The sequence below is a fragment of the Vicia villosa genome, linkage group LG5 (assembly GCF_029867415.1).
Source record: "Vicia villosa cultivar HV-30 ecotype Madison, WI linkage group LG5, Vvil1.0, whole genome shotgun sequence".
NCBI lineage: Eukaryota > Viridiplantae > Streptophyta > Magnoliopsida > Fabales > Fabaceae > Vicia > Vicia villosa.
In genome coordinates, this window is record NC_081184.1 from 40,258,355 (window position 1) to 40,275,445 (window position 17,091).

The following is a 17,091-nucleotide window of genomic DNA, read 5'->3' on the forward strand; positions in this document are numbered from 1 at the left end:
TGAGTCGTCCGTGGATCACAGAGGCACACACCTGAACTACCGTTGCAGTGTGTTTGTGAGGGTCTGGAGACATTTTACTCACATGGCGTTAACACACTCGCGTACTCGGTATGGTGGCGTTATGCGGCTAAGTAAGCCTACGCATAACAGGTAAACCATCTCTAGTGATGCCATGTAGGCTACGTTATTAGGTTCCTACCCGGATGGGCTCATGCGTCGAGACGGCGTGTTGCACTTGGCGTTAACACCACGTGCGTACAGGTGATTAATGGGACGATGTCGCCTTTTAGGCAAGGTCATCTCGCAGCTATGTAGGCTTGTGCGAACCTATCTAATCACTCTTGTAGGGTGCTTGTGCAAGTCTCTTGACAAATAGGTATGGGTGAACCCACCGAGGGTGTGTTTGTAACCTAGTAGTGGTATTAACGTACTTCTGGATTCCCCGTACATGGGTATGGGTCTGCATACGTGTTTGTTGTACTATTTGTGTACTTGTGATATGATGACTCCTATGGTGGACGATTCCTGTGTTTGCTCCGTATGTGTACCGGATGTGAGGATGCCCCCGAATTAATGGTGGATTCTGTTTGTTAATACCTGTACCCTGTAGAATCGAGTGGACCCATAGGATAGGAGGACTCACTGAAATTTAGTAATCTCACCCCAATCATCTTATCTTTTTCAGGTGCAGTTTGTAGTGTGTGATTAGTAGCAGGTTCGGATTGAAGATTTAAAAGTGGTGATGGCTCGAAGACCTTGTTAGATCTTATCTTCTGCTGTGCAGATCCATTGAAGATACACGTTTTGTTATTCCTAGTATAATTTCATGTTGTATTTATTATGGATCTTTCTATATCTATAACTTTTGTATGTACTCAATACCAATTTTAACGTTTCATGCATAATATACTAGTCAGTTATGTGTGGGGTGTTATAATAATCGCCAAGCTGCTTGTATGAATAGAATGAAGCATCTCCTAAATATCTCTATAGATTGACCAGTGCAGCTGCCCCCCAACAATATCTACCGCATTTATCCAAGTCTCTCAACATGGTAAATATTTTGCCTCGACAAGAGTAAAAGTCTTGTCGGCAAGAATAGTACAACCTAACATCAACATCATGTAGGCTCTGGCAGCACCGGTAAAGTTATCAGCAACTCTTTGTTGCTCAAATACTTGCTTCAACCAATCTAACTTATAATAAGGACCCCTTACGGAAGAAGCCTCCTCAGATGCATCACTCAGTGAAACACCAAACAACTCAACAGCAAGATGAATAGCATCATAATCAGTGACAACATAATCGGGGTCAACCAACTCACCCTGAATAGATAAATGAAGAAGACACGAAACATCATCTAGCGTAATGGTCATCTCGCCGAACAACATATGAAATGACGATGTTTCAGGATGCCATCTCTCAACAAAAGCATATATAAGATGCGTATCTACTCTCGCCAAACTAGTACACGGCAGAGATGACAGGCCAGAGGCAACTAACCAATCATTCATCGCCCTTGGGAGATGATGCAGAATCCATCCTATTAATTTACTGCCATGTGCAACAACCTTTAAGGTTGTCTTTGGTCGTCTCTCCTAAAAATAATTTGTAATATATGTGTTAACACATAAGTATATATAATTTAAAATTATTCAACATAAAATTTTAAATTCTTCAACCTAAAACGAGATATTAACGTACCTCGCCGAACCATAAATGGCGGACAACATGGTCCTGATACCTAGTCAAAAGAGAAGTATCGCCCGGTCCTCCGAGAAATCCCGGGTGCTGCGGACCAGCCTCCCGTGCAGCTTCCTGATGTCCCTCGCCTTCAGCCTCTCGACGTTGTCTTCCTCCTCTGCGCATTCCGTCGATCAAACTTCCTCTTCTACGAACCACTTAAAAAAATAAATAAAAGATAATTAAAATATAAATAAAATATATATTAAAAAAATATTTAAAACTGCCAAAACCGGAACACCAAGCATTGGGTTATCCGGCTGCTGTTTGTGAAAACCGGAACACCAAGCATTGGGTTATCCGTCTGCTGTATGTGAAAACCGGAACTCCAAGCTTTGGGATGTCCGGTTGGTGTTTTCAAAATTTTCCAAAACCGGAACACCCAGCCTTGTGATGTCCAGTTCGTGATTATCCAAAAAAAAAGAATCGAAAAACCTACTTGTGCGTTATCCGGTTGTGCAAAACAAAAATATGCGCCTCAGTACAATTTTGTGCAAAATGAGTGAAAAGTGAAAACTTTTAATTTTTTAACTATTTATACAGGGGTAAATTCGTCTAATTAAATATTTTGTTGGGGTATAGGAATAATTGTTGGAGTACATGGTATAATTTTTCTAAAAAATACGGGCTCTAATTTTAAGGTCTAAGCTCTATGAATTTTTGGGTCTGACGGGCCGGCCCATATGAGATAGTCCATTTTGACCGCTCTACTTTTTTGTTCCTACGAAAAAAACAATTTTTTTAAAAAAAATATACTTTTGAATATGCATCTACGAAAATATGAGCATAATTAGAATTTCGTTAGGTGGTTCAAACAATTAAGAGGTGAAATGAGATATAAATGCCAATGTAATTTTGAAAAATAAAAATAAAAATTCACAGCTATACCAAACATACCATATACCATGATCTTAGCGAAGAAAGGAAGGAAAGTTCGGGAATAAACGCACAAACGCATTACTGAAACAAAAGAAATAGGTATAATAACTTTCCCACCATCGTTTCATTCTCATCTATCATCTCTGCTATAACACTCTGACTGGAAGGAAAACACGAACAAGGATTGAGAATCGAAGATGTTCAAGAAGGCGGTGGAAGCAAAGTCTCAGCAGAGATTATCCGGTGCCGACAGGAAGAAGCTAAAACGAACAATTAAAGACAAATTCCCAAGAGCTTCTGATTCTGACCTAGACATTCTACTTCCTCCCAAGGTATAATCAATTTTCTATTCGTTTCTAATTCATACTGATTTTTGAATTTTCATATTCTGCTACTTGTTTAACCTAATTGGTTCTAATCATAGTTTGAGCTATGAAGCACCAACATAGAGTCTGAGATGTACAGACTGATAGTAATTTTAGAGAATTTAGAGAATATAAGTGTTTGAATGTAACTATAATGTGTTTCTTTTGGGGTTCATAGGCTTCACAGACACGACACTGATAGACACCGGTAGTAATTTTAAAAAATAAAAGTGATTGAATGCAATCAATCATATACCGTTGTTGTGTTGGTGTATGACTTTGACATGCGTTGAACACCGGACACACACTCAATTTGAAGTTTCGGTGTGATAGGTACCTTACTTGGGTACTATGGTGTGCTCAAGTCCTATATGGAATAGAATGAGATGGTCGGTGGAGTATTTAAGTGGTCTGGTTCTTTCTCTTGATAAATAGCTTTTAAGAGAGTGTTTTCAAAGTGCTACATTGAGTAGTATCAGATGCTCGATTGCTTGGTAGAGTATTTAAGTGGCTTGGTTTTTCCCCTTGATAGATAGCTTTTAAGGGAGTGTGCTCGAATTGCCACATCAAGTAGTATGAGACTCTCAGTAGAGTATTTAGGTGGCTTGACTCTTCCACTTGGTAGATAGCTTTTAAGGGAGTGTTTTCAAAGTGGCACATCAAGTAGTATCCGCGCTTGATTGCTTGGTAGATTATTTAACTTTTAAGTGGGTTCACTCTCCCCCTCGATAGATTTCTTTTGAAGGAGTGTTCTCAAAGTGCCACATCAAGTAGTATCAGATGTTGTAGAGTATTGAAGTGGCTTGACTCTTCCCCTTGATAGATAGCTGTTAAGAGAGTGTTTTCAAAGTGGCACATCAAGTAGTATCAAATGCTTGGTGGACTATTTAAGTGGCTTGGTTCTTCCCCGTGATAAATTCCTTTTAAAGGAGTGCTTTCAAAGTGCTTGAATGTTTATCAATGTTGCATAGATCTTGAGTTTTCATGTTTTGTATTATTTAATCAATGCTAATCAACTAACTTAAATGTATTAACATTAATAATTAACATAATGCATTAATAACAGGTAGAGATAACAGTCGCCAAGTTTCAAACGCGAGTTCATGTGTATGCTGTGGAGGGAGGTTTTCCTGTGTTTTTCGACGTTGATGGTCGCGGTTCGGACATTTTCCCAACAGGTACTTTGGCATTTATATTTTGATTGTTTTTTGGAAATGAAAATAAGTGGGATTTCTTATTTGTAAATAATACACTAGTAAATATTAACTGCAAGATTGTAGTGAAAAAATGGCAGGAAACATGTGTGAAATTCTTCCATATGTTTATTACGGATGTAAGAGGTTGTTAAGTGTTAACTACAACTAGAGTTAGTTGTGCCTGCACTTATGATAGTTAGAGAGTTTTTTTATTTTCTAGCAGCCATAGTTTTTTGTATATAGATGGTAGGTATAAACCTCATTTTAACCGAGTCATTCTTTTTGCCCAGAGTAATGACATTCAGTATGAGTGTTTTCTCATTTCTCTCTTGGTAGTTTAAATGATGTTTATATTCTCTCTTTTTTCTAATAAAAATACTACGGCTAGTTTAAAGTAACAAACTCTCTAAATATAATAAGATTCATAACCTAATGCAATGCAACTAAACTTAATATTGAATTCAAGTGGTGTCGTTGTAGATTCTGCTCTAGGGGAAGATTTTTTTCATAGAATAGATTGATTAACAAATAATACTAAAGTCATCAATTCAAATGGTGGTATTGTAGTTTATGCTCTATGGATGGTCCCTGAGCTTCTGCCAGCTTTCATACTCAAGGGCGGCGAGGTTTCTCGGTATGTTATAGGTGGAGCTGACTTGATGTTCCCTGGTATACTCGTGCCTCCTGAAGGTCTTCCATCATTTGCGGCTGGGGAAACATGGGCGGTTAAAGTACCCGAAAATCCTGCACCCATTGCGGTATTAGTTATTTACTTTGATTGTTTCCTGTAAATTGATACTTGAAACTTGAAAGTATCTTAAATTTGCATTTTTTCTTGTCAAGGTTGGGAGCACAACGATGAGCAGCGTCGAAGCTTTGAAAGCTGGATTACGTGGAAAAGCATTGAGAATAACTCATTATTATCGTGATTTGCTTTGGTAAGTAATTTTAGAGCCTGATTGTTCTATGAACAATGCTGTCAAATATCAACCATGATGGATGGCAGTGGCAGATTTGTTGGCAATGGTGGCACATGGTGTTTTATGATGGATATGGCAGTTTTAAATGATGGATTGTTGGCTTTCTACCATGGTCCATGTCTGCCATCTGCCATTGTCCCTGTTCTATTAGTTAGTGTTAACAAATCTTTCAGATACTCAATTTTTTTATTTGTTATTTTATTTATCTGTGCTGCTTGGTTGGATTTGTAGGGAATCAGTTGAGGGCCGTTACGTGCCTAATGAAGGTTTTTTGGAAGATGTTGTGTTTGGGCATCCTTCTCTATTATCACCACCTTCTCAAGACACTGATTTGGTCGAGGCTTCTGGTGAGACATCAAATGACCAACAAAACAACACGAAAAGTGATGAAGCGGAGGGATCTCTGGATGTAAGTGAGTTACCAGCCGACTCCAGCCATACATTAACAAGACCAAACTGTGATGAAAATACGGCGGATGAAATAACTGCTGGCATGGTTGATCTGAAATTACTTGATATTCGCTCGTCTAATGAACCAAATGACCAACATACTCTATCAACCTCAGATGTAGACTTGTTGTTAGATAAGTGCCTTTTGCAAGCACTGCATACAACATTGAAGGATAAAGACCTCCCCATTCCTGGAAGCACTCTATGGTAGGACTAAATCTCTTTCTTTTGGTTGACCAAGTTGACCTATTGTAAATAGATTAGACAAAAAACCGTGCAATCCCACGAGCTAGTACTTTGGTTGACAATTATTCTCTGGTTTATAATTTAAAAACAAAAAAACTGGTTTAACATACTTAACTATAATATATGACCACTGTGTTGATGCTTATACTGAGCAACAGTCTGGATATTATTTTAATGAAGAAAAAGATTTGTTTAAATATTAGTGCTGAAGAATTAAACATTAAATTGTTGTTTGAAAATAGTTTAGTTTTTGTGTGCTGAAAGTGTTTGTGTATGAAGAAAAGTAGATAACTAACGAGTGTTTTAGGATACTTGTTTGACGTGAATCTCATTCTAATCTCATTTTGAATCTAGATTCTTTATTTGTCCCAGTATTTTTAACATGAATCTCATTTTCTTGTCATTTGATTTATGACTTGAATCTGGAAATATTTGAGGTTCATTTAAGTTTGTTATGTCACTTGTTATTACATAAAAGTGTCACATTTTTTGATAATGTATCTTACAAGTTGCAATCCATAATAACATTCAGTTCACGATTGGGATAATTGGATAACAAATCTTCCGATTCAAAATTTGAATCTTGATTTGATAACCACAGTTTTAGTTGTTCCTGTGCATTTGTCTATCATAAAGATATTATGTAAAAGGAAACTATCGTCATTTGATGATATAAGTAAGGAATGCTTGCTTGCATAGTACAATCAGTGACCACTAATGTCCATAAATGTATGTAGTATTGTTTTCTACTGAAATTCTTTTCAGATTATATTGCGCATACACTTTCAGTTAGTGAGTGCTGAACTAAAAGTTTAAATTTACATCCACTAATAATCTAACAAATATTTGTTTTTGGGCGTTGTAGGTCAAATCATGTATTGCCATGTAGGCCTTCAGGAATGACCTTAGACATCAAGAAGTCATCGTACAAGAAGTTATCTAAGTGGTTACAGGCAAAATCCTCCACTGGCTTGGTATGTCATCTAATTCTTTTTTTAGTAGGAAAAGTAAAATAATAAAAAATGGAAGCTTGTCGATATTGACCGGAATATGCTGAGACAAATCTAGAATATGTCTTTGTGAAATGGATCTTTCTTGTTCGGTACTTCGGTCAGCTCCATTTTTTGCTACGTTTTTATCCCTTGACCTAGTCATTCTGATTTGTAAATTATTATTTTATGTGTCTTCTAGTCCTTGAATTTCAAATAATTTGTCCCATTTTGCTTGTATGCTTAATAAGTGATATTTTATTGTTAGGATGAACTAAACAGTAGCATTCAGTCAATTTGTAACTTCTTTAGTTTGTTAGATTTGTAAGCCAAGCTAAATGGTTAAAAGAGTAACTTTGGCAAGATTTTGTTTCTATAGTATTGTCACATAAAGAATTGGAATGAAGTTAGGAGCTTAGATTTTGCTTCAAAAAATAACTTTAGCATGTTAGTTATGAAATCCAAGCCACTATGGTGAAATAAATAATTTTGGCAACATTTTTATTCTGTAATACTCCAATGGACCATTTCACACAGATTAAGAAAAGTGTATAAAAGGAAGAGAGAATAATATTTTTACTAAAATATCCCTTATCAAGTATTGGCAATGATGGAAGTGGTATTAATTAGAGGGTAGAATTGGAAAAAGTGATTAATACTGCATTGGTAATTGAAAAGGGTAATTAATTTTGGGACAATTTTTTTTCTTATAAATGGATCACTCATTGTGGGACGGAGGGAGTATCATCTCATGAAGAATTGGAATAGATATAGGTGTTTGGATTGAAGTACTCCATTACTTCACTCTGAAAAGTATGATAGGGAGTTTAAGAGGGAGTCTAACATACTTGGTGAGGCATGTAAGAATTAACAATTGATTTGGGTTGTTTTGAGATGAGTAGAGAAGTTGGTTCTCTCTCAGAATTGGCTTTATCTTTTATTAATTCTTCAGCATCTTACGAAGAGCATAGCTCCATTCTATTGTCATATCATCTTTTTAGCAGTTCAGTTTAATGCATTAACAAAGGCAACTCCTCTGGTTGTAAGGAGTCGTATCTCCCAATTCAATATGGTTTTCCATTTATATTTGGGTCATATTTGCATCATACAAAAAACGAAGGATAAAATAAGTTTAAAATACGTGTCTGTTTTGTGTGTAAGTTGTGAGCAAAATTTATTGACTTTTTAATATTTATTTTTTATCATCTGGTAACATCTAGTATAGTTTCTTGCATTGAACTTATTTGCAATGTCATTTTTGGGTTCACTATAGATTTTCATTTTGGACAGATATCAGTGAAAGAAGATAAGCATAAAAAAGAAGTGGTACTATTATCAGTTAACCGAAAACATGCTGATTATTCATCCTTTAAGCCTGAAAAAAGACCAGTGGAGAAAACTGAGCAGTCCAGTGTCCAATCTGTTAATGAAGTTCGTTCGTCCAAAACTCTGGAAGTGGCTGAAATCTACAAGCCAAGTGTACATGTCAATCCCATCTTTTCATCTGTAGGAGCTGATACGGGGAATCTTTATACTGCTTCTGAAGCCACTGATATTGTCTTCGCATATGTTGAAAAGGAAAATTTGGTGAAACCAACAAATAAATCCCTTGTGGTTCTAGATGCAATGTTATGCGATGCACTGTTCAAGGGGGCTATTAAAAAAGGAACTACATATCCTACAGAAATTCACAAGAAAGATATAGGCCAAACATTTGTGAGCCGAATGCAACCTCACCATGTTGTGACAAGAGGTAATGAATCTGTAGTTCGTAAAGGTGCACTCAAAACAATTCAGATATTGACAGAAAGGCGGCAAGGCAACAAGAAGGTAACCAAACTATCTGGTATGGAATCATTTCTTATAGATGCTGAAGCATTAGCATCAGAACTTCAGAAGAAGTTTGCTTGCAGTACCACTGTTGGAGAACTACCAGGTATTTCTTAGCCATATTAAAATTGAAAGTTTTATATTGGTTTGTGCTTGTTATGATTTTTATTTTATATTTTTCCAAAAGCTTATTATGATGTTTTTTTACTTATATTGTTATGATGTTATCATCAAACCAACTGATATAGAATAGAAAATAGGGAAAATCCCTTGAATTACAGGATAATATTGCAGAACTTCGAGGGTTTGCACCTCCCCTAATGCCAAAATGGACTTTTTTCTATCAAGTTCCACGATAATGGACTCTCCTCTATCTTCCCCTATTTATTCTAAACATAAACCTACATAATTAATGAAATGTAACTGCTCCTAATAATATAATTATTCCCCTCTAACCACTCTTAATGATACAACTGATTGCTACTTAGATGTTTGCAGGCATTGCATTTGATTTCTCAGATTTAGTACTCAGAGTTATTGGAATTTTTCTGCATTAATGACGTCAGACTGGTTCTAGTTTGATGACATTTTATTTCTCCATATCAGTATTTAGAAGGTACTAGGCTGCATGGAATAACTAAACTGATATAATTGAGAACATTTATGGGAGCATAAGCAGTAAGTGGGCAACTGTGGTGTGGTGTCTTCTTTTATATACATAGAGGGAGGCTACCTGCATATGCATTTTGATAAAAATGCATCAATTTTCTTATGAATCTAACTGAACAAAACCAAGGATCCTGCTTACATGCATGTAAAAGTGACAGGCCCTTAGACGAGGCGTTGGGCAATGAGCATGGTACTACGCACTAAGAGTGGAGAGTATATGTTCGGAAAAATAAGAAAAGGGGACTGATGAGGTGATAGAAAGAGAAGAGGGGAAAGTGTGTGAACTGATGTTCTGTTATATGAGGTTTAGGGTGCCGTGGTGTTGGTGAGAGAGGGTATCAAAGGATCATTCTGTTAGAGGCAGGAAATAGTCTATTCTCTGAAGGAGGCGAGCTCTGTGGAGTAGAAGGGATTGTCATCCCTCAAATTTTGTCCATTTCTTCATAAATAATATTCACATTTCCATTTCAATTCTCCCGTTATTCTCAATTATTTGTAATACTGTCGTGTTTGTTTTTCCTGACAAAAAGTTAAGGCTTTGTTCATCTTGAGGAAAACAAAGTTGTTTTATTTCCTTTTTTTGCTTCTAATTGTAAAACCGATACATTGTTTTCATTTTTTTTTCTCTTTCAAATATTTGTACCTCTTGAGCAGTGAAAATAACTATTATTTTTTGTTGTTTTAGTACAAATATTTAAAAACAGAAACAATATAAAAACAATGTAGCAATTTTTGTTATTAAAAGCGAAAACATGAAACCTAAACAGAATCTATTTCCTGAAACCGAACAGACCTTAATGTTTTTTATACTGTCTTCAATGTCTTTCATTCCATCTTATCCTCTTTGCATCAATATAACAATGCGAATAAGGATGAGGTGAACCGACAACAATATTTTGTTTGAATGGCTTCAGGATTTTGGTCCGACACCACAGCCTTGTGACATTCAGGGTTATGAATTATAAAGCTGGATTCTCTACGATGTCGCTAAAATTTGAAAATATTTGTTTGCAGGTAAGAAAGGGCTTGAGGTTCTGGTTCAAGGTGGAGTTATTGATGACCTGGGAAGACATTTGGTTGAACAATATGGAGTTCCAAAGAGGTTTATTGAAGTTCTTGATAAAACCAAGAGATGAGTTATTATAAAAAAAAGGGGTTATTTGTAATACTTTGTAGCAATGCTGGATTTTGGAAAACGTAATGCATTTTTGCACTTATTTGGTTCTAATTTTAGGTTGAAGTGAGTGAATACAGAAAGAATAAACTCATAATAGGAATGGACAAAGGTTCTTTTGAATTTAAATATTTGTCATTTCTAAGATTATTGTGATACTGCCTGAGAAATCTTAATTTTAATTTTCTTACGAGTAAAGTGCAATCTCGAGGCCCTGTTTCAGTTTTTCTCTGTTTGATATTGTGATGGATGGTAGGATTATGTTTTTTTAAGTATGCATTTTCTTTTACCAACCACAACCAATCTTAGTTAAATTAACTAGTAGTCTTTTTTTTTTTTTTTAAATCTTATTTTTTGGTCAAATGTAATCTTTTATTATTAATAAAATCTTTTTCACAAAATACCATTATACAATTTTAATTACATAACTCTGTTAACTCAATAAAAATGGGCTAAGAAACACAAGTTTTGAATTGTGTTCTATTTGTATTTCTTTAAAAGTCTAAAAGGTCAGAAGATGCCTCAGTCAATATTCTAAGATTTAAATCAATGTATATTGAGTTTTAAATTTTTTTAAAATTTATTAGAGTTATGAAAAATTTAAGAGTTAAATTGAATTATAATTTTAATATCTGTTTTTTACCTTTATTCACTCCTTATTTTAAATTCATATCTCTTTTTCATTTTTTCATTAAAAATTGATTACTACAAGTGACATGTATTTTAAAAGGGAGACATAATTAATTTTAGATACCAAAATATGTGAGAGAAATACTAAATGACATGTATATGATAATCTATTGTATTCATACAATTGCATTTCAGTATAATTGTTTATCATAAAAATTAAATTGATTCATGCGAAGGCACAAATATCTAATTAGTTTGAAAATAAAATTGAATATAAAAAAAAAAAGAGATTTCTGTAGTTTTAATACATTAAAATATTATATACTATGGTAAACATTGCATCACATATGTAGCTACTTGTTTACTTGTTTTGAAAGTGATACCTTCGTCCAAAAAATTAGTGACGGAACCCCAACGTGTAACCGCATCATCACAAATTCTATAAATACCCTTTCCCTCCAAATTTCCCTTTCATTCAAACAATTCAAACCGAAAAGAAATCATCGAAACCGCGATCGCGAAGAAGATGGACGAATATTTGCAGTACATGAAGACTCTACGCTCTCACATGAACGGTACCTTCCAAATCACAAATCACAAATCACTTCGCACCTTTCACTTCAATCTTAACTTGAAAACTGAAACTGATTCCAGATGCGGAGGATCAGGCCGCAAAAATTTCTGCAGAAGAGCAAATGCAAATGACGAACATTCACACTTTGGAAAGTGACATCAATTCAGGTTAAATTTCAGATTCGCGTCGAATTTTCGTGCTTATTTCATCGATCCAAACACTGTTTATAGTCTAGGAAGTGAAATAATCAAAGTTTGCTGAATATATTGTATGAACTATATAGTATTCGTAGAATTGAGATCTCATACTTCGAAATTCATCACTATCATATGCAGCGGTTTAGTTTTCCTTCGAATTCGCGCGGTATTTTGATATCATTTTCATCGATCTAAACAAAGTCTGTTATCTAAGATCTGAACAATCGAAATTGCTAGAGTATTGGTAGATTTGGAATCTCATACATCGAAATTTCTTATTATCTATCATATGCAGAGCTGTTCAGTTTAAGTTCAAATTCGCGTTGAGTTTTAACTTTTAATGTCATTGTTGTTGATCCAAACACGGCTTATAGTCTAAGAAGCGAAACAAACAAAGTTTTGTAACTATATAGAATTAGAATCTCAGAATGTAATTTTCTGCAGATTTGTGATCTATTACTTTTTAAACATTCTCGTGATTATTATAAGCAGCGAAATCTGAAATTGCGCAAGTGGTTGGAGATACGGAGAAGATGAATAAGTCTAAGGTTGAGATATGCTCGACGATACTGGAAAACCAGAAAAAGCTTGCTACCTTGGAGTCTGATTCATCCAGACTTACGCAGGTATATAGGATTTTTCCATTGATAGATCTTGTTAAAGTTATTTCCATTTACAATGTGAAACTGAAAGGATGATGAATCTAATTTTTTATGACTGAACTTGCTTTTTGTTTTTTCTTTTGTAAATTGTAATCAACGGTCCTTTCTAGTGGAATGCATTATATATTTGGTTTCATCGGTTACTGTTTTGGCATTTTGGAAAATATAAACAGTTATTATAAGAGTTTATATCAAATAGACTTAAATTTAGCAAGTTTTTTCCACTATGACATGCACGCTGAAAAACTATTTACATTCTCTACGTAAAATTAGAATTTGAGGTGGATGTGAAGAAAAAGGAGGACCTGACTGTTTCTATAAGCTCTATTGGGACTCAAAATAGCTCGTGTGCTATTACACTTCATACATTAGCTTGGGGTACAAAACTAAATTGTAGAAGCTAGAAATTTATAACAGTAACAATAAAACTTAAAAACTAATTGCTGCGTCTTTGATTTGACTTCCAAATTAAGTGTATAAGTCTAGAGTCAATTTGGGGATATGAATACTTCATAAATACTTATGGGGCTTTGGGATTGATTATGAAGAATTTGGAGCTCATTTCTTGTTTAGACATGTGACTTGGTAATGAATGATGAAATAGAAAAGAAAAGAAAAAGCTAGGAGAGAAAAAAATGTATGCCTTGTTATGCATTCCTGATGTTGTTCGTGACCATCTCTTCCGATAGACCATGGAGCTTATTTGGCAAGAGAAAGTTGGGTTATCTGCCAAATTTTCCGAGAGGAGGTAAATGAGGATGTTGAGTAGTGTGAGAGTTTTGTACATTTTATGGTTATCCATCTAAATTGATTTTCATTTTCAGAGCCTACTATAGCACAGTTGCAGAGAACATGGTTGCCAAATTCGAGAAGCAACAGGTTTTCTTTTATTTATTTATTTTAATGGTAATTCATACCTTTGGAGTGGCAGGCTCAATGCCTGAAACAGTATCTTTTAACAACTGAAAACAAATGTTGACAAGAAAGGGAAGAGGATGACTATGTCAGGAAAATAATGTCATTTGAAATACATGCTTAGCATGGAAATTAAATTTCACTGTTTTGTCTCAACATTCAACATTAATGATTAAGCTCCTTGATATTTTACATTGTTCTTTCATTTGGTTTGTTGCAACTATGCACTGAATAGAAATCTCTGGCAGGAATGGATAAGATCTAAGAAGATTAGCAGAGAACTGAAAGAGCATAAAGTTTGTATCATTTTCCTTATTCATATAAATATCTTACGATCCTTATTTAGAATTTTAGATTTGAGTGCTCTGATCATATGGGGATTTCACAGAGAGGCTTATGAGGCAGATCTCACAATTAAAATTTATGGAGTCTTACAACTTAAAATTAAATGGATTTTAATATTGAGATCTCCCACACAAGCTCTTCATTGAAAGTACACACATGAGAGGATTCAAACATAATAGTGTCTGATAAACTATTGACCGAAAGATAGAATAAAGAAAGTGCTTCACTGACAATTCTCTGCTAGTCACTTTTATGTTGAATTTATGCAGGTTGGGGATATAGTTCATGAACAAAGAAGTGAATCTGAAGGCATGGCTAAACACTGAATTGAATGTCCACTTTTTTGTTTTTTGATATTCATTATACAAAGGGGAAAAGTTATTGAGTTACAATCACAAGCATTATATATTTAAGAGCAGTTTTATGAAACTAAATTGATATCGAAATTTCTTTTCTTAAACCTAACATGCAGGGAGGACTGGTGCTGATGATAACCGTGCCATAGATACGCTGGTATTTTACCTTTTTCATCAATTTGTGTTGCACGGAGTTGGAATCTGGTAATTTATCTTTGTCTGACAGGGGAGTGATGCAAAGAGGAACTTAATCACTGACTTGGATTCAGCTAAAGAAAGGCTTGATGAGATTCTTGTTATGAAATCCAAGATTCACATGGACATCGATAAGGCACTTAACTGCATCCTTTTTAGATTGTTAATTGTTTATTATTCATTACTCAAGTTTTTGGCTGTTTAGTTTTGCCATATAGTAACATTTGAAATTTTGTTTGTTCCATATATCCTTCCTACTTCTCTTTACTTTTCCAATTTTCTTCAACAACTTCTACACTTTTTTTCCATTTCATCTGTATTTTCTACAACACATGCTGGAATGTGTGCATCACGCATCCTATCTACCATGATCAAGGATGAACCCTGCATTCAAAATGAAAATAAAATATTTTGAGCATCATATCCTAACGTTCTGTTCCTTTTGTTTTTTTTTTGCTGCCTCTTGGTTTAGAATTGTGATTCATTCAATTTAATTAGTGTTTTATTCTAATTGTCGATAAGTTCTTCACAGATGAAATGTCCTTACTACTTTTAACGGCTAGCAATTTTATTTTTGCACTTGCCAATTTTTAAGCTTTCACAAAGCTAATTAGATGCAACCATTTTTCCTTTGTTAAAGTTTCTGTTGATTGTTTCAAAAATCATTATTTTGCATTCTCAGAGGAATCCAAGTATTGGTTCAAAAAATTATGAGGTGGAAAGTCTTGTGAAACTGTTAGCAAATGTGTGACTTCTATAGCCATAATCCAAATGTGATAATTTAAATTTGATTTATATTATGCTAATACGGTAGTATGATCTCCAAACTTTCTTTGCTTCTTACTATTATTTGTTTTTCATTTTAGATAAAACTCGCTATTGAGGATGTCAAGTGCAGAGAAAACGAGTTTAAGGTTGGTTATTGTACAGGGGTTTTAGGAATGTGATTATCATAACATTCCTTTAAGATGGACAAGGGGGAAAGATTCTCATTATACATGAAGGGGTGCACGCACATACATCTAGAGATAAAGAAGACATTTGCATGTTACATACACACACACACACATATTTCTTGAGTTTTTTTCTATAAACTGATTAATTAGCACTATCATGGACAAGTAAGCTTCTTTAATTTTTCTTGATTGGAAACAATCAATAACTTTGTGGCTTTTAAGAAGTGATTTTGCAGAAGAACTTATTTAATTATTTGTTCTAATGAATGAGCTAGCCCGAGCTAAAAGCAGCTGATATAACTGCTATTGAAGAGGAGTATAATGCTCTTTTGTCAGACAAAGCTGGAGAAACCGAATACTTGCAATCTATGGAGAAACAAGTTGGGAAACTCAAGGTAAAATAGGCTTACTCCGCCGAGATCTTTTGTTTGACTTGAATAAGAATCAACAAAATTGTTACGACATGTATTCGAATTTTGAGTGCAGACATCAAATAGAAATACTCTATTAACAATATTTAATAAAGATTTTCTGTCCTAAGTAAAAGTCAAAAACATGTTTTAGTTTTCACTTAAATCATTTCCCCTGACTTTACAGGATATCTGTCATGAGATCCAATGTGCTTGTGGTGAGAAATACACAGTTGCATTGAATACACAGTAGCAGGGTACGAGAACATGACAACTTCCGTTAGATGTGAATTCAGTTCTTCATAAATGCTGGTCTTGGTTAAGATAATACTGTATGCCTGTTCAGAATTGATACTTTTTTTAGTGAATGGATCCTTGGATTCTGATTGTATTTTCCAATCAGTAAATAGATTTGAAGTGATTTCTAGACCAATATTTAGGACAGGGCCGGCCCTAGGGATAGGCCACCAAGGCTACCGCCTAGGGCCTCACATTTTTATTACATATTTATGTAATTCTATTTGATTGATTTTTTAAAAAAATAATTTTTTAAATCATATTATATATCAATTATATAATAACAACACCTATTTGAAAGATATAATAATAACAAACATCTATGATGTATATTTTTCAATTTATTATTTTAAAAATGATAAAAGGGGTGATGCACTGACAGTGTAAAATATTTTTATACTGTCAACCAATCACCATCTATGTATTCAATTAAACTATTTTTTTATTTAAAAAAAACTTAATGACATGGCACATTTATGATTTTATATTGGATGACTGTGTAAAATTATTTTACACTGTGAGTGCACTACCTTTTAACTCTTTAAAATTTACACGTATAGATGATAATTTTTTTTAAACTTTATATCTAAATATTTTCTTTTATAATCATGAAATTGTTTTTCAATTATGTTTTATTAAACAATGAGAAGAATGTTTAAATGAGTTAATTGTATTATTAATTAAAATAAATTATTAAATAAAAATAATTATAATAATTTAATATTTTACCCCTTAAAACATTTAAATTATATTAATTTTTTAATTTTTTTACTATATTAAAAATATTTACTTTTAAATTTCGCCTCAGGCCTCGAGATGTGTTGGGCCGGCCCTGATTTAGGATTCACAGAAATTCCATCAAAACAAAACCTGCATTAGTTAACACATCAACCCTAGTGCAGAAGACAAATGCACTGAGTAGTGTTTAAAACTTCCAAATTTTAATGACAACCTATTTGCAATCCAATTGTGTTTTCCTTTTAATATACAAAATTTTAGATTGATGGGATTCACCCAAATCAAATTAATTAAA

At 34.1% G+C, this 17,091-nt stretch overlaps 3 protein-coding genes across 4 annotated transcripts; 2 read left to right on the forward strand and 1 right to left on the reverse strand.

The window, feature by feature from the left end:
- Window positions 1-1,046: 1,046 nt before the first annotated feature.
- LOC131604554 (protein MAIN-LIKE 1-like) lies at window positions 1,047-1,869 on the reverse strand. The gene is made up of 2 exons (XM_058876986.1): window positions 1,705-1,869; window positions 1,047-1,598 (listed from the first exon to the last, which is right to left on the reverse strand). The coding sequence occupies exons 1-2, from the start codon at window positions 1,867-1,869 to the stop codon at window positions 1,047-1,049; spliced, it is 717 nt and encodes a 238-aa protein (XP_058732969.1).
- Window positions 1,870-2,631: 762 nt separating this feature from the next.
- LOC131601597 (uncharacterized) lies at window positions 2,632-10,666 on the forward strand. 2 transcript variants are annotated; one of them, XM_058873457.1, is made up of 8 exons: window positions 2,632-2,954; window positions 4,054-4,165; window positions 4,751-4,941; window positions 5,027-5,121; window positions 5,395-5,820; window positions 6,725-6,833; window positions 8,139-8,784; window positions 9,177-10,352. In XM_058873457.1, the coding sequence occupies exons 1-8, from the start codon at window positions 2,820-2,822 to the stop codon at window positions 9,233-9,235; spliced, it is 1,773 nt and encodes a 590-aa protein (XP_058729440.1). In that variant the 5' UTR covers window positions 2,632-2,819; the 3' UTR covers window positions 9,236-10,352. The 2 variants fall into 2 exon arrangements, with proteins under 2 accessions (XP_058729440.1, XP_058729439.1); XM_058873456.1 differs by lacking the exon at window positions 9,177-10,352 and adding an exon at window positions 10,362-10,666 and having other exon boundaries at window positions 2,633-2,954.
- Window positions 10,667-11,522: 856 nt separating this feature from the next.
- LOC131606552 (uncharacterized) lies at window positions 11,523-16,242 on the forward strand. Its single transcript, XM_058878759.1, has 12 exons — window positions 11,523-11,726; window positions 11,806-11,892; window positions 12,415-12,548; window positions 13,274-13,332; window positions 13,409-13,463; window positions 13,748-13,795; window positions 14,114-14,153; window positions 14,317-14,357; window positions 14,427-14,531; window positions 15,262-15,309; window positions 15,627-15,746; window positions 15,949-16,242. Exons 1-12 carry the CDS (start codon window positions 11,678-11,680, stop codon window positions 16,012-16,014), a joined length of 852 nt encoding a protein of 283 aa, XP_058734742.1. The 5' UTR covers window positions 11,523-11,677; the 3' UTR covers window positions 16,015-16,242.
- Window positions 16,243-17,091: the final 849 nt, after the last annotated feature.